The sequence below is a fragment of the Aquila chrysaetos genome, chromosome 6 (assembly GCF_900496995.4).
Source record: "Aquila chrysaetos chrysaetos chromosome 6, bAquChr1.4, whole genome shotgun sequence".
NCBI lineage: Eukaryota > Metazoa > Chordata > Aves > Accipitriformes > Accipitridae > Aquila > Aquila chrysaetos.
Genome location: NC_044009.1, coordinates 47,412,494 through 47,431,037, shown reverse-complemented (window position 1 = coordinate 47,431,037; position 18,544 = coordinate 47,412,494). Strand labels below are relative to the sequence as shown.

Here is an 18,544-nt window from a genome sequence, read left to right as displayed (position 1 = left end):
AGACCACAGCTAGCTACGGGCTAGCAGCGGCAGAACCTGTATTTACAAAGCCTCACCATTAAAGATGATTGCTTCGCAGGGTTTTTAATGGAAGGGGAAAGAAAAAAGGGTGAACACAAAAAATCCAATAGAAACCTACTATGTCAAAAAGATACTACAGATGGACATCCAGTGCATTTAAAATGGATTTTAGAGAAGAGAAATAACTGATGTTTTTATATGACAAGACTAATGATAATAAATGCCCACATTCCCAGCATTGCATGTCTACATAAAACATTGCACCGTAATGAAGATAATTGAAAGTCATACTTTCATCAATATTTAATTAGCATTCGGTGCTAACTCATTATTTCAGTACAATTAGTTTGACATCTTGCTGTATGGCCTGCACAGATTTCCTTCTAGAGGGTCGTTTTATTGGTGGGACATAAGTAACACTAGACATGTGCACCTTCCCTGAGGCTTCCAGAGGACTATGAAATATGGAGAATATGACTGACATTTTAATCTACTGCAGGATACAAAAGCATAATATTGAAGCTCAAAATACGCACGTGTATTTGGCTAATGCATTTTTGTAATAAGGGAAATATTCCACTAAATGAACATTTTCAGAAAGCAAATTGTACCATCATCACGCCTGCCTTTTCCTCCCTGAACCCCCTGGCTTACATACCCAGCGATAATTCAGTAAACCAGACCAGCAGTGCCTTATGTTAGCAACTGAAAACCTCTGTAACTAACAATTTTAAGATGATTCCCCATAAATGTGTAGAAACCTCTACAAAAAAGTGAATCTTCAGATGATCACAGAATACAAGATAACTCCCGATGACTGGGATATACTTTGCAAGAGCAGGTAGACAAAGGACAAAAGACGCTTCAGAGTCATTTTGTCAGTCAGTCCAACTTGTAAAATTACTTTAGAGACATCTTAGTAGCAGACATAATGCAAACTGCAGAGTTTTCTTTCTACATCCTTAGAGCAGTGGTCCTCCCCAGGGGATACTACACACAGTTGGTAAATGGGGTATTGCTGCCACAAAGAAAGAGAAGCAAGGAAGCAAGCAGGCTAACAGTCTTGACTTAAGTTGAAAACGCACTGCTTTTATTCCCAGATGTTAAATGAAGTGCTTGAATAGATCCTGAGCATGCTGCATGCAGGGATTTTCTGAACTACCTTGAGTCAACACGGAGCCCGTTTCCAGAAACGGAAAGCAGCCATATGCATGCTTCGTTAACACCTAATCTAGCATTTTCCAAAGACAAGGGACTACAGTTGGTGAAATGTAGGATAGGACTTCCAAAACTGTTGCAACACATTCAGAATTGTCATTTATTGGAATTTTGACCAGTTTTAAGCATCTTGAGTTGGCCACACCCCCAAAATTTGAGATTGCTCAGATCATTATTTTCCTACAGTTAAACATTTCCTTCAAATGTCTGAACAAAGCTTTAATGAGAGTTACAAATTATGAACCGGTACTAACAGCTAAGTGGGAAGTTTTAAGATCTGCTTTAAGAGCTGCTTTCCTTCACTTTGCACATACTCACTTTTTTATTAAACAAGATCCCCTCCAGCTGATCGAATTTTGGAATTTTCCTCACTTCTACATTCTCAAACATGTACTACTTGCAATTTTTAAGGAAAAAACGGTTCTTTTTAAAATGATTTTTAAGCAAAGGCAAATCTAACGAACAGATTCTCTAACTTTGTTACTTTTGAAAACTAGTAATACAGTAATATTCATGTTTAGCATGCTAATGTATCAACATGTTTAAAGAACAACAAGCAATCGCTCTTTAACATTGAAAAATGCTTCTCAGCTGGCTTGGCAAGCATCATTTTTGCCATGCAAGCTTCTTGTACGCGTTTTTGTTCAAACCCCTTTACCGGGCTCCAGAAGGACACACATCACGTCAGCACACAGGTCCTGGGCAAGGACCAAAGAAAGATCCTGTTCTCCTCTGAATTCTTCCTGCAGATCTTCCCCAGTGCAGTTAGAGCAGCTCTGCCATACACCTACTCAGAAACAGGCTATTGAGCACGGCACTCACAACAGAGCCAGAATCTATTTCTTAGTGTCATTTCTCTTCACCTACTCCCTTAGCAGCTGTTTACCCAGGAGAGTGGGAGAAAAAAAAAAATCTGCAAGGTGCAAATGGGAAAGAAGAGTACTTGGCCTGCAACGTGAAGGCGGCATCAAGTCCTTCCAGCTCAAACTCACTGGAGATAAAAGCACTCATCACCTGTGTACACTCTTGCTTATCAATTATTTGATGAATCCTCTGTTTCAAATATTTGACAAAGACACAAAAGAAAAAAAATCCACAACATAAAGCTGCAATTGCCCCTTTCTTATTCTGGTTTGCAGAAGACCTTCCCACCTATGACTGTTCACATACAAGAATTAAGTGCGAACAACCTCTTAACAAACCCTAGCGGATACTTTTGCTGAGTGTGCACGCGCACGCACAGTTAAGCATACTTCAGGGAAATTAATCCTAAATGCATGGGAGCTTGTAATCAAGCCAATAGTATGTTCAGCTGCAAATTCCAATGATGCAGCATTCTCAAATACATTTATATTACATTTAGAGAACTGGTTAGAAAAAAACCAAGCATTTCTACTGGTGGAAAAATGTACTGATGTGACAGCTGAAGACTAGATACAAGGTGTATACTCACCATGAAAATAACCAGAGTGATCAGGGCTCTAATACAGTTTTTACTGCTCAACTGCTAGGTCCTACTGCCCTGCTGGAGAGCGCCGGTGTGGACAACGCAAATGCCCTCCTTCACTTCACCCTCAACTTCACTATTGAAGCTACAATTGCTGAATAAATAGCTTTGACAACCACGTACAAGGATATTAACTGTTAGCAGATGAGCAGTGATGCCTCAGCTCTACCCAGCCAGCCATGCCCTTTGCTTTCCTCCTAGGCAGCACAGTTCCTCTGGGGGAACTGGCATTTCCCTTATAGATGTTTAAACCCTGTTTATTGGCAGGAGTAGAAGCCAGTTCTGACACTCAAAGTTTAGCCTTATAAGAAGAAAGTAAAGATTACAAAACTACGCCAGCAATATTGATGGCTCATTGATAGGAATCTCTACATACAACTAAATTAATCTCTACATACAGCTCAATAAGCTTCTTACTTTTATTACTGATGTGGTCTCAGTGGCACTGAACATTGCTGAGCCAGCCCTGGTTTTTGTGTTTGTTTTTAAGGAATGAAGAAAAACATTCATGCCAGGAAAAACTTCTTTTCATCTTTGTAATTCATGCTAAAACACAAACAAGGATTATTGTTAAAGACAGTCTCGGCGCAGCAGCACCTTTCTCTACATGTTTTTATCTGGAGTAATCAGGAACAAATGTTTAGTTTGCTCTCTGCAAACAAGCAGTGAGGGAAGATTAAGTCAGTGCTATCAGCAAGTCTATAAAGTAAATACAATGACTGTTCATACAATGACTATGACCAAGAGCACAGAGATGATTATTTATTATACAAAATGAGCCCAACTTAGAAATGCTCTTGGTTTTATACCACATGGAGTATCCTCAACAGCTGATTATTTTATATACGTAAAAAAAAACAAACCCAGACCTTTAACATTCCTCCTCTTAACATAAAGTCATAAAATACCTGCATATTTTACCTCTGTTTCTTTTTCTAACTGCCCAGAATATCACCTTATTTGAAAACTGCAGCCACCTGCTCAGGGCATCCCTTGGTTGCTTAACCCCCATCTCAATACTTCCTGAGCATCCATACTAACATTTTTGGGGGGGTAATTCTTCCAGAGAGCCAGTTTCAATATTCTGCTTAAGTACTTTGATTAAAATTTGTACAGAATATTCACAGAGGTGAATATAACTGGGGCACACTGTCCGAGTAAACACCATGTATTTAACTAAACAAGTGGCAAGACAACGAGAATGAAATATTTGTTGATTAAAAAAAAAAAGTAGTTGAAACCGCAAGCACTCCATTTTTTTGATGAAGTATGTCTAAACAAGTAGTCTTTTTATAGCTGCCCAAAGAGATGCTAATTTCAGATACAGAGACCCTGAATTCTTGCAGGCTCCCAGAGCTTGGACACACCGATTCCTACACTCCTGCCAATTCCTCGGTCACCTTAATCAGCACCACAAACACCATCAGTTTAGGAGTCCCGAACCTAGTTACGAGCAGAACCCATCCTATTACATATACCCAAAAGCTTTTACAAGTTCTACCAACCATGTATTATCCCAATAAGCATCTGAAATATCTGTCCTCCAGACTGCAGGCGGGAGAGCTGCAGAGCTGGGGCAGTCCTCTTATGCAGAGGCAGGGCAGCTTCAGCTTCCAATAACGGGGCAGCCCCGGTCCCAGGAACAGCACACCCACAATTTATAATGAACCATCGTCTGCAATTTGGCACCTTTAACACTGCGTCTAGCACCCCGCTCCCTACGGCACTTAAATGAGGCGGGCTAGGGGAGCCCTTTGTTTTAACCATCTTCTGGTGCTGCACGCCTTACAGCTTGTGGTTGTTTAAATCCGTGCATTTTTCCTCAATCCTGTGAAAGAGGACAGACATCGTGCAGAAGAAGCATCATCATTTTTACCTCCTGAATCTTCATGTTGCCTGTCCCCATGTTCTCCCAGACACGGAAGAATGCCAAAATGATCTAGAATCACATGGTAGTTTGGGCAAGACCAAAAGCTGAGTACAAACATTTCGCCTCAGACCTTAGCGTGATACCTGTCTATAAATCAGTCATACTGACTTGTTTGTTTTTGCAAGGTCCTATTTGCATGGTGTTCATTATAGCCCCAAGGTATTTTTCTGCATTAGTAGCTTTAAAGCATCTCCTTTGCACAAAAATCTTTCAGCTGATTATCCTGGCAAATATTAAGTTCCATTTCTTCAAGTTGAATCTTTACTTCCTTCCAATCTATTATGAAGTTTTATCCTTTTGCCCTTTTTTCTGCTACTGAGAAAGCACTTTTGTTTGATCTCAGTTCTTCCCTCTGGATGAGCATTTGTATCAGAAGAGGCAAGACTAATTAAGCAGAAACCAAAATTGTTTGGGTTTTTTTGTTTTTTAGGGTTTTTTTAAGGAGTCAAAGGTTAGATACCTGCAGAGCAGCATGGAAAGCTTGAGCTCCTACGCAGACAAAACACCAATGCCTTTCAAAACCTCATGCTGCTGATTTTAAACACAAAATTTGTATGATGATCTATTTGCATAAATCCCTCCACGTCTGCATGTTAGGAGTAGGACAAAACAGAATGACAACATAAAGGAGGCATACAGAGACGCTAAAAATAAAATAAAAAAACCCAAAACCTAACAAACAAACAACCCAAAACCGAAACAACCTCTGAAGAGCAGACACCCTACAGGATTTACCCAGTTCTGCCATCTTGCAGATCTAAATGTTTTCCAAAGCTGATGGAGACTCAAGGACGAGTTAAAGCTCCTGACGACAGCTTTGCATCCCTACACTCCCTACCTATCCACTTAAGAGTAGCTGGGAAGAAACTGCTTTACAGACAAGATCCAAGACCTGGGTTATGTCCAGGTTATTTGTTGTGGAAAAAGCATATTAAACTATCTAATGCATGTACCATGTTCTCTCTGTTCAATTGAAAATACAAAACTGAAAATCTGAAAAATCCCAGCACCCCAAAGAAATAACAGACAAACCTGGCTCGCCAACATACACAAATTTACATTTTTTTTTTAGAAACACCGGAGCCTGAATATGCAAATTATAAGAATGTATTAATTATCATTAATCATTCCTTCACAAAGACTAGAACTAATTGGAGAAGTAATTTGAGAAAATTGAAGTACATGACAGAAAGCATTAAGATTCATTAAGTTTCAATTCTCTGGTCTGTCAGCTTGTCAAAAGTAGATGCCTGCTATTCTAGCATTACTAGTAAAACACTTCAGATTTTCCTAATCTAGTATACAATTTAACCCCTCTTTTAGTTTGTTCCAAGATAACTACATCTGACATGACACATTTTTTGTTAAAAGGCACTGTTACAAAGAAATTTCTATCTCACTTTCTTTTAAAATCAGGAAAATTGAACTTGCTGAAGTTTCATTTATAAAGCATTTGCAGGTTCACTAGATATTTTGTATTTATTTAAATTGAGATGTGCCAGCCCACACTCTAAAAAACAATAGGGAAAAAAACAAACACAAGGCATTTGAAGAAAAAGCTACATTCAGAGAGACATCTACCCTGCTCCACACCTATGCCTCAAATTCACATTGACCAGAAAAGCCAATAAATACGCAACAAGTTCTGGGCATTATTTGCCCTAATGGTTACAGCCAAGAGCATTTGAATATCTATAAAGCAATAGCAAAGAGGTAGCTTAGAAGTTTGTCTGTACATAGGCACAGATGCCCCAGCAATCTAGATCAAACAGTTTTGGTTAACTTCAGCTGCACTTTCAGCAGCCAACTACACAGCCAGCCAGCCTTAGCGAGCACACCCTGCACGTGCTTCCCCCCATGCCAGTCCTTACAAGAGCAGCAGAGAAAGAGACAAACAAATTTTTATGTCCCTCTATTTGTTGCCCTGGGATAATCCTCCCCAGGTAAATTGTACTGGCATAGACTCTTTTGATCCAGCACAATAAAACAGTGCTGCTGTAAGGGAGAAATGAAGTCTTGGTAGTGTAAGAACTCCCGCGTGTGCGTGTCTGAAAGGAACAGCTCATCTGCAAGATCTGACAGGGACAAGATGCAAAATTTAATAGACTTTTCTTTTTCCTTTTAAAACATACAGTGTGGGCTTTATGGAGAACATCACAGCTCTTAATGTGGGGATGGCGCAACTACCCTACCAAGATTTAGTCTTTGCTGACCACGGTAGGTAAACATTTTAGTTGCATACTTCAGTAGCAAGTAGGTGGTTTGTTTTAAAATTTCAAGACTTTATAAACTTTACACAGCTGTGTTAGAAAATTGTGTACATAATACATTCAAGTTAATTTTAAAGCTTACAGAAGGTTACCAACTTAAAAATGAAAGATTTAAATAGTTTTCTTGGCAATTAAGGTTAAAATAGGAGGTCAGCCTGCAGTTAAAGCTTCTATGCTTTAAGAAGTCACCCTATTAGAATTTTTTTGCATATGCTTCCAAATTTACCTTTATTAACTGAAATGGCTCAGTCAACTATGCAGTAAGAAACGTGGGAAGTCAAAAACCGTAACTGCTTAAAATGCAGCACAAATTGCCTCCATTCTGATCAGCAGCGCAAAGTTTGACATGGTACAATTTATTTTCTACACGACTATCACTGCCAACACATGAAACATGCATTAAGTTTGGCAAAGCACACATTTTTCACTCGTTATATACATACCCTTAATTGAAATACAGAACCTGCACAAAAACATTGTTATGCTCCAAACTCTATTAAGAATGCAAGACAAGAATGTTACTATCAGGTAACGTTTTCAAAGGAAGTCCAATCCACTCTCTGCTTTGCAGGACGATCACCACATATTGCTACAGCTCCAAGTCTCCTTCAAAATACTTTAACAGAGAACTCAAAACACTCTTGTTAGTTTCTCTATAAGCCAAGGCCAAGCAAACTCTGCAAAATTACTTCTTCCCTGCTGAGTCTCAAATCACAAGCTCATTTCTGTTATTTATACTTGACTTACAAGAAACCCAATTTTACACTTAAACCATCAACTTCACATACTGTTTAAAATACAAGTTATTTGACAACCACTGGAATGTTATCTCTATTCCAAAGCACTCATGAATTGTCACAGCTGAGTCTGGGGGTTATTTTTGCCTAGATACAGTGCTTGTAGTGGAAAAAGCAAGTCCTTCGCATCATACACCTGAAATGCTTCATTCGACTTCTGCGCTTGTATTTCTTCCAGCTTTCTCTGAGAGAACAAAGAAGGAATCTTCAAAATTGATAACAATAAAAACATGTTCCTCTAGTGGAAAATTACCAAGAAGTCTACAGAAAGATAAACTGTTCAAAACTATTCTAATTTTAACAGCAATTAACAGCATTTCCTCTATTACCACACTATCACAATGTTAAGTGCAAAGTTATTTGTGTATAATGGAAGTAGTTTGATCATTAATATAATTTACTTAATAAACGTGGCAAGTAAAATTTGTAGTGGAATGGGTAATACTCTAAAATAGTAATTGTAACAGAAGTTATCTAAAACACGGAAGAACATTAAGAGTAAAAGGTCATATTCTTCCATATAGAACACAGCTAAACTTAATGAATTCTTTATTAAATAAAACAGTAAATTAGGTAAGATCCTAGAATAAATCAGAATTTCTCATGATGCAGTTAAGACGCAAGTTGTCTGGATTAGTCAGTAACAGCTATGAAGTTTGGAGAAGAGGCACAAAGACACACTTTAATCAGAATTTCTCACCTGTGACTGCTCAGGCTGCACTTTGAAGTACTTTTCTTCTAGTGGCAGTAACGGGGACTGCTTAAGCTGGCACTACTCAGTAGGACATCAAACTATGCCTTCAGCATATGGCAGGGCTGGCAATTCTGGATAGTGAGAGATGCTTTTTACTCTAATAGCATATCTTACCAATCGAGATTCATTATGTGAGCTTTCCCCTTTTAAAGAAAGAGAAGGACATATATTGGACTTCAAATGAGAATTCTCAGAAAGCTGCTAAAGTTACTAGTAATATTTTAGTTAAACCAAGATTCAGATAGATTGACACCGTAAAATACTTTTTTTTAAACAGAAGCATTCAACTAAAAGGACAAAAAGCTTTATTTATGTGCCCAGTTTCCACACAAAAGACTATTAGAATTAATTTTAGAATGAAAATAGGTGCTTTTTTAAGCAATGCTAATTGAAACCGTTTCGCTGAGTAACAAAGAAAACTTTTGTACGATGACAAGATAAACATCTCAAGAAAAAATACTTCAGAAAGACTATGGATAAAAATATAGCTTTCTAAAAAAAGAAATAATGAAGTTTAATATTCTTTACCTAACAGTTGAAGCTCAGTTCAAAAATTTGGACTTGCACAGATAATTTTGTTTACCATTCACAGTGGTTACCAGTCACCTTTACCTTGGAGGTTACTGAAACTGCCTGGGAAGGTGTAAGTTATGCCATTGTTGATATAAACTCCACAAGAACTGTAAGGTGAATCATTGCGGAGTAACTTAAGGGATGTATGTTTTAAGCAAACGTGGAGAATTTTGCATGTACCTACACACAAAACAGCGATGTGCTATGCTAAGAAACCCAAGATAGCCCTGTGACGACAGCTCTGTATCCTTATTTGTTACCCAAGTCACCTTAGGAAGAACTGCAATAGTTGACTGCCACATTTTTGCCGTAGCCTAGATAACACAAGACAGGTAATTGTGTTTGTTCAAATGGCCTGTGTCACTTTTTGTGATGTAACTTACCTTGACGTCGTCGTTTTCTGGAGTTCAGTGTGTCCAAAGTCAAATGCATAGAGCGCCACATTAACAGTCCTACATATTTTTGCAAAACATCTATAAACATATTAAACCCCACAAACTAACCATATAGATTATTCTTACATACCACTTCTGTAACAAACGCAAGCAACATTCCTGTTCTATGTGGTCATTTTATGCCTGTACTCCTTAACAGGGGGAAAAAAAAAAAAAACCAAACCCAAAAAACAGAAGACAACAGTTTTCGATGGTAGGTGGAAAAAGAAACCAAAATCTCTTACAAACCATGAAGCCCATCTTCATTACCACAGGATCAACTCTTCTTCCCACAGAGTATCGGTTCTGACAGAGTCTGTGTAAAGGCAGTCATTTCTCTCAGGTAAGCAAGTTACAAGCTGTTCAGAGCTCCAAGTTATTTGAAAGCGTCAAAATGGAAAAATAACCAAGGTACTGGAGACCAGGGCAAGACTGCAATATGATCCTCCCCCAAAAAAGGCTTCCAAAAGGACAGCAGTATCTTTTACACTGGTAAAACTGGACACTGCTGGTAAAATACCCTTCTCAAAGGAGAGAAGCAAAGGTAGCCATTGTGAACATACACAGGATTAAAAAAAAAAAACCAAAAAAACAAATACAAGCCACACAGACACATTCTGTATAAGTAACAACTTTATTGTAACTTGATGTGCTGAAATGCAAAAATATTTTCAGCAACAAGGTACAAAAAGTATTTCACCATTAACATCAGCTGATAAAAAAAGGCTGGATGGTTTGATACAACTGTTTACATATCTGAATTCTCTTAATCATTTCCACCCCAAAACAGGTCTAAGTCATTTCACTGGTTTAATTTCTAAAATAGGACTCATTGATCTTAAGCCTTCAAAAACCAGGTTACAAATACGGTGAAGTTCCTTGCAAAACACGTGAAATAGTGAATTCCCTTTACAAACGTAGTCCATTTACTGTAAGCAGAAGCCAAGTTATGAGACTAAGTCAGTGTCTTGCTAGCTAAGGAGCTAAGCTCTGCACAAAATATGCTTTCAACACTGGACAAAGAGGACCGTTAACATTCCATTTGTCAACTACAAAAAAATAAATCAATTAAGCTTAGTAATTTTAACCAACTGTAAAATTCAACAGTATTTCAGGTAGCAATACCTCACTTTTGCAACTCACTGTCTTTTATGAAACACAGTTTCAAATACTGCACATTGTTTTATTCTCCCAAGGAAGAAACCTTGCCATGAGGATTTAAAAGGAACACAATCTCCATGTAGGTCTTCTACTGACCTTCTGTGCAAAGGTGAATTTTATACTAAATACTCAACATTTAGAAAAACATCAGAACTAGAGTAACTTGTAAAACTAACTTTGTGTCCATGATTACCACATTTTGACATACACTTATCTTGTAACAGCAAATATTTTCACATTTTCACAAAAATATACTATTACTCAACTTGTATCTGTAATACTCCACTTTTTTTCTGTTGTTCCCACCCCAGTGAAACTGAATTTAGGAAGCAAGAATTAACATGCAACAGAGCTCAAAGGGGTAATTTGTAACTTTTCCACCTCAATTGTGTATCAAATAGCATTCTCCTTCACCTTTAAAAATACCTTTTTAAAAGATCTTGTATCCTGTTAAATCTTCCCTTCATTACAACAGTTTCCTAAAAAAGGCACAATGTGTTCATACTTCTGCATGCAGTAAATGGACTAGGAAATAAGGATTATTTATTGAAGCATCTTCCACCCAAAGCATCTCCTTAGGAGAGGTTCAAATGGAAAAAAAAAAAATATAATACATAATAGCATTTTAACAGCAAATTGAGTCCTTATTTTTAGAAAGTCATTCTTGACAAAAAACACCGCACAGTCATACACACACGCGCACGCACACACAGGAGACATGCAGGGTTCTCCCCAGAACAGTATGGAAGCGGTGGTTCACATATATCTGAGGGAGTAGTGTTGGCAAGCCAAAACATGGCACCTTCATACATTATATTCCTATTCTGTATATAAAACTAAGAAAAAAACCCTAAGATTTCAGCCTGAAAAAACCGTCCTTTGTATTAGATAGTTTTCTATCTGCTGCACTTAGAACTGACAACCGAGGTTTTGAAGGGCAAGCTCTTGAGATGTGGGGAATAAAAACAAGCTACTGAATCCGAAGAAGGTTGTAATTACCAGCTATCCCGTTCCAGTGAGAACACTGCATGTAGTTAATTAAAGAAGAGGTGAATAATTAGTGCACTCACTTAAGAATACAGCAACTGTTTTACCTTTTTCTTAAGAGCTGACAGAACTTGAAAACATACATAATAAATAAAATCAAATCTAAACAGATCAGTATCATGGGTTTGCTTTTTTTCTGTTAGTGTAATGTCACTGCCTGACTTGAAAAGTGGATGCTCTACAATGTAGATAATATTACAGCACAGTGCCTGACATTTTTTGGTACAAAGTGTGCTATTAAGCTTCTAAAGAACAAAGTTTTCATAAAAGTCCTTAAGCTTTCAATTTGATTACTGTATGTTGTTACTTTAGAACAAGCTGAACTGGACAATCATTACAGCATTAAATATTCAAGTCACTTTGTATGTTAGAGCTGCAAGTTTCACCAGTGATGAGTATGAGGATACATAGCCCTAACGCATTACACAGTGCAGCAAAAACATCACTATTTTGGAGGGAACAATTACCTTTACATCTTATTGTGAAGAGTGCTTATGAGACCTTATTTTAGATAAATATCTAAAAATTGATAAAAGGATAAATCTCTGTAAATATATAATTTGATGCCTTATGTACTATTAAAGTTTCTGATTTTACACTCTATCCGTCATAAAGATTGAGTTAGAAGGTAAGAAGAAAATGGATGTTTAGAGGTTATTTTAGTCTTCAAAACTGGACTGGGCATTTTTTCCAATTTACCTTTGCTAATGGTTTACTAGATGCCAAAGTATAAAACTATATACTCTTTCCTCTGAAAATTATTTCATTCAGAGCAATTCAGATGAATCTTAATGAAATGAGGATGGAGATAGAGTTTAAGATAGTAAACAATCTGAAATTCTTCCTCTCCTCCCTGCGTAACTTCTTTTTTAACAGGCAAACTAAAACCCTTATGCAAATACATTTATAAATTAGGTGAGATCTCCTCCCATTCCCCACTGCTAAACCCAAGTCTTCCCAAAAAAGAAATATAGCATATTATCACTATTACAGTAAACTCAATGCAATAACTCAGGAAACATTTAGAGTGTGCACTACTGCAGACTTTTCCTCCCAATTGTAAACAAAGCTATCAAACACTGAGGATGTTGATATTAAAGCTAAGGTTCATATAATAAAGAACTGGCCCATGACAAGCAGTTTACAAATGTTTCATCCTTTTCACATTATGCAGAATTTCAATACCATCCACAATGCTAGTACAATAACTGAAATGCAAGACTGAGCAAGTCTCTGCTTGCAAATACCATCTGACATTTCAGGGAAATATTCCTCTTGATGTGTACATAACCTCCTTAGGTGTTAATGGAAGCTGTGCACATACGTCAAGACAGGAAAAATCCCTTCAAAATTTTACCATTCACATGCCTTTTTCAAATAAGCGAAAATATTCTGTTACTTAAATATGAAAGCTTGCAATAGCCACCTTCAATTGAGTCTTAAAAAGACATGCCTTTCTTTTCTAACAAAACTAAATCCCATGTGGCTGTGGGCATCTTAAAATGTATCTAAAAAGTTAAGCCACAATTACCTGTACCTCATTAATTCATCAAAAGCAAAATATATATGTACCACACAACATACAAAAGTTACACATTAAAAGTGCATATTCAGAATCCATTTGGCCCATTTCTTCAATTTACATTTGGTCATTCTATGCATCCTTTTTACTCTTCTATGTAACCATACATGTGGGATATAATTTTTCCATATACAATACTATTCTGTTTTCACATTGAACTCTTTACCTCTCGTTCAGTTCTGCATTAAATGTAAACTAATGATGGACCATAAAGAAACACAAGCAAGAGGTTTATTCTGTGTTTCTTTTTACCATTTGGACAGCTTTGACACACACACAATAAGCATTACAAACTGTAATGAAAATACACTTTTGGGCCAAACCATTGCATATTTGCCCCCACAATGAAAAATAAATTATGTTCGAAGCAGTATATTGCCATAAATAGCCTGTAGGCATTCGCTGAAGGTAAACAGGCTCTCCCTATATTTAGCACTTGTCTAGGGTACGTTATGTGCCTCTGGTTCAAGCGCTTTTAATGAGAGGCTAGTTAAAACCTTCCAGTTAGCACAGGACCAAACTATAATCATTTTTTTTTCTTCTGAAAATAATGGAAGATCCCTTTCAAAAATTAATCTTCAGTTATCAACTTTACTGCATTATGGAGCTAGTGCAATCCTGCAGAGCCTAGTCAAAAAGACAAGGCACATTAAAAAATAATAATAAAAAAATCAAGATACATTAGACTATATGGACTAGAGAGTCATTGAAGATAATTTAAGGCCTTTCAGTGAATTAGAGTAATCAGTCTAATTTAAAGCTGAGGATTAAACCATAAATTATCCATCTGAAAAGCAAACAATAGGCTTTTTCAGCTTCTGTTCTGTGGACAAGGATAACAAAAACTCTTGTTATGGTTTGTGAAAACACCTCTGGACATGGAGGAGTAGAGTCAATTCAATTTCTCTAAAGTTCATGGAAGATTTCATGACTGTTTTAGCCGTTTGCGTGGAATGCCAAACTGTGGACACTGTGCAGATGCTAGTGCGCGAAAGGCCTCTGCTACTAAGTGAGGGTGGGAGTGGATCATGGACTTCCAGCCTGCTGTTTCCATTATGTCTGTTGCTTGGCTGAAAACAGAAGTATTAAGAATAGTCACACAATTTTACAAACCAAATGCACAAATGCACAGTGGAGAAGAGCAGGCAAGGCAGAACTACTGCAGAAGAGCAGTTGAGAATTAGGCGACAACAGACGTTATGAACGCCAGTAAGGATGCCATTGGAAAGTAGCAGCAAATGGCAATTTGGGTATATTAGTATCATCACATGTAGGACATAGGGTACTTATTCTGCTCTACTCAGTACCAGCAAGAGCTCAGCTAGAGAACTGTGTCCAATACTGGGCACCGTATTAAGATAACTGCCTTGAAATTGCTCAGGAAAAACAATAAAAATAAGAGGAAGTCTAGAAGAAAATGAGATGAAAAGCAAGGGAAGACATGGTAATCTCATTACAGAGAAGGGCATGCTCAGTTTGGGGAAGGAGAAGGATGAAAAGATGAATCAGCTGAAACTGCAGCAAAAATTATGTAGTTCATATACTAGAAAGCCATGAAGACAGATTCTGGCTGACTACAGAACCCTTCACTGGGAGCTTGCAGTTTCAGTACCAGTGGAGCATACTTGAGAATATTCACTCTTTCTTCAGTACAAGATCATGGACTACATTCAGAATGGCTTTCAATTGCCACTGTTTTTTAACTAATACAGAAGCAACAACAGATTTCAGCAAGTGTCACGCTGACATCCAGGAGATTTAAAACAATGTATGTATTTACTTTTTTGTGAAATAAAAGTGTAAAATTCACTCTGCACAGGAAGAATGTGATGCATTCCACATTGGGATGCATGCCACATTGACACAGGACAAATTTGTAATTTGGAACCAACAGTTTATGCATCAATCCCAAGTTTCCATTGCCCTGCACTTTCAAAAGCCTCTCATGAGCACCCTCATACTGTCTCAGGAACACTGTCAAGCATAAAGTTAGGAGCTGAGCTCTACACTATACGATCTCTAAAAAAAAAAAAAAAAAAAAAAAAAACCACAAAAAACCACCACAACCTTTTGCATATTTCTAATGCAAGCCTTTAATCTTCTGCTGCAATTCAGCAAAGTTAAGTGCCTTGAGAAACAATACCGAAGTTCAGACTTCCTGGTGCCCAGAGTCAGTAAATTAAGCCAGGCCCTCTGATGTTATTTCCCCTGATTTACTGTAGATGCTTTAGCTGAAGCAAAGATGACCAGCATCTTTACTAGCAATTAGCCAAGCCAGAAGTCAGCTCAGTAAATTCCAAACCACTGGAGAAGGAACACATTAACTAGTTTACATTGTTATGTATTCTGACTTATCATTATTAGTTGTTCTACTGTTTTTTTAGTACTTACTTTCTGCCACTCCCTTCCTTTTCCACATCATGCTCAACCATTAGGCCTGTGAAGACTTTTTTTTTTTTTAGAGGAGAAACACTAATTTTAAAGTAACTGGTACAACACATCTTTTAACTTCTCTGGAGGTTCTGATGATAAGAAATAAGTGCTCTGCTGTCCTTTTACTGCTTGAGCCTACCACTGGCTATTGTGAAGCTAGCTTCTTCTATTCCATAATTCACTTGAGCTGTTCTAAATAAATGCTGCAATCAGTCCTACAGCCTGAGCCACATATTCTCAACCTATTTCCAGTGTAGGCATGAGCACTTACAGAGTCAGCCAGATCAGAGGGACCTGACTGACTAGTTGTGTGGCCTCAAGAGTACTAGTGCTGGCATGCGGGAAGGTGCACAAACATGTCGCCAAAGGCAAAAAGAGCAACTACCCTCCTTTCTTTGGAAATACTGCAGGCTCAGATTGACCTAAGCAAGTCTTGAAACCACACTGGGGTTATCACTCCTCCAGGCATAAACCTGGTTAGTCAAGATAATGGTTTCCTTTGTAAAGGTTGCTGCCACCATCTCACAGTACTGATATGTCCATAGGAGAGGAATGAAAACCAGCTATTGTTACCATCTCACACTGGAGGGCAGTTAACTCTCCCTATCATTTAAAGGGGAAAGTCACAATCATAACTGGGGTAGCATCTGCTGAATCCTACTTTACTTACAGTCAGTGACTGGCCTCAGTAGTGTGGAAATGAAGCAACAGTTCTTAAGATCTGCAGTCTATTTAGCAGTGTTTGTACAGAACATCGCGAGGCAGGGAAACTTACTTGCTATTCCAGTTTTTCCCATCTTTACACCCAAGTTGTCTAAGAACACTGCACCTATAAGAGAGAACTGTGCTAATATTGAAAAGGTACACAAAGCATAAATACAAATACATTTAGAGTCTCATAAATATTACTTGCCTGTTAATAAAGTCTATTGCTTGTGCTTTTAACTGTTCAGCGCTGTGCAAATCTGCGAGGATAAGAATGTCAGCAACATTTTCTACCGAGAGGTTACTACAGAGTGCTTCCTCACACATGACCTTCAGCCGTTCCAGTGCATACTGATAAAAGAAAAAACTACACTAATCATTCTTCAAACTCATTCTTTCTACCATTATCTCTACAGTTTTTAAGACAGTTCCAGTCATGAAAATGCTTGGTGCCTCCCAAGCTTAACATCAAACTGCTTCCAAACAGGTAATTCAAAATTCAATATGCTGCATTGAAGAGCCCTCAAATGGTAAGACATGCATTAGGTTTGACACAAAACGATCAAATGCTTTACCAGGAGAACTTTTATTAAAACAACAAAAATAACTCATTCAGAAGTTTTTGTTTTTCTTCAGTTTGGTTACGGAGGAAGAGCAAGGAACAGACACAGGCTCTTTATCAAAGTCATCATTAGACAGGTTCACATCTCAAAGTGCGGGGCAAAAAATTATACAATGGAAAGTTTCATGAAACTGTCCAAGGGAAAATACATTAGCCTGTTTGAAACTAGCTTGTTCCAAGTTTGGCCCCATCTCTGTCTCTGAATTTCCCAATTTCTTCCATACCTTTGACACAGCCTACCGGAAAATTGATGTAAAATAATTACATTCCCATATTATATTTTGCATGAATAAACTGTGCTTCTTTTTTGAAGGATCTCATAGTCTGAACAGGTTTCATTCAGCTGTATACATTTCTATGGAAATCTCACCCATCCCATTTAGTTTAGCACCCTTCAGATACAGTTTAAGTCTGAAAAGAATTTTAGACATGCAAGTGACATATATTCAAGTTGCCACTAATACATTTGTATTGGCAACTGTTCTATGTAACAAAGAAATGCTACTTAAGAAAAGTCAAATTATCAGGTTAACTTCTATGTTTCTAGACCTATGCATTTTTACTTCCATTTTATTACTACAGTACTGCTCACGATACCTTTATTTAGAGTAAATAAATATCAATTGTAGCAAATCTGTACCTACCAGGTAATACAGCAGTGTAATGGCTTTGGTAATATGCAGAACACTCATTTTTAGATTATTATTTCACATTCAGAAGGAATAGCAGAAAGCTTCTAGCAGTTTTTAACTGTTACGAAAAGCTGTAGGGACCTCCTAGCTCACCATTTTTATTTCCTGGTATTGCAGGCAATCATACAACTGTACCATGTGAAGTTCTCTACTTTTATTAATTATGCCCTAAATAAAGGCCAGCATTCACAAAATAACACCATTTCACCTTCCTGCTTGGGTGTACTGAAACTTGACAAAACGCCATCAGTTTTAGAAGATGAGATGCTGGCAATGAGAGGTGAAAAGAATAAGAGAGTGGTTAAGTCACCAAAGCCAGGGTAGTGCCAGGTCAAGAAGATCTTGAAAAAATAGAAGACATTAAGCTGCCAGAAAGAAATTTATAATTGTTTCTTGAAATTAACTACTGGGATGTCTTATATTATCTTAGAATGACTTATATTAGGATTGATTATGAAAACCAGCAGCTGTCACCACTAATGTTTTATGGATATGATTGCACAACCAATTCAGAAATTGCAAAGGTAGTTTAAGAAATTGCCACACACACTGAAGTGAATATTTTCTGGATTCTAAACTACTCATGCCTCCTCAGGGAAAGACAACTGTGTGTCCTCTGAGACTAGCTAACTAAAATTTCAACTCAAGCTGTAAAGCACTGAAGAAAAAAAACAAGGTATTGAGTAAAGTTTTTAAAAAGTTAGAAAACTGTAAATTGTGATATGAAAGGGAATAATCTCACCTTATTTGCTGTGCTGCTATAAGTCCCCTCACCTCAAAAATCATAGTAGAAAAAGT

At 37.5% G+C, this 18,544-nt stretch overlaps 1 protein-coding gene across 1 annotated transcript in view; it reads right to left on the bottom strand.

Annotated features, from left to right (window-relative positions):
• Positions 1-10,119: 10,119 nt before the first annotated feature.
• The window catches only part of SPOPL (speckle type BTB/POZ protein like), a 39,045-nt gene continuing 30,620 nt past the window's right edge, over positions 10,120-18,544 (bottom strand). Inside the window, exons 9-11 of the mRNA XM_030018194.1 lie at positions 16,641-16,783; positions 16,503-16,556; positions 10,120-14,364 (exon numbers count right to left, since the gene is read on the bottom strand). Coding sequence (XP_029874054.1) covers positions 14,220-14,364; positions 16,503-16,556; positions 16,641-16,783 — 342 coding nt within the window. The 3' untranslated portion in view covers positions 10,120-14,219. The remainder of the gene's footprint in view (positions 14,365-16,502; positions 16,557-16,640; positions 16,784-18,544) is intronic.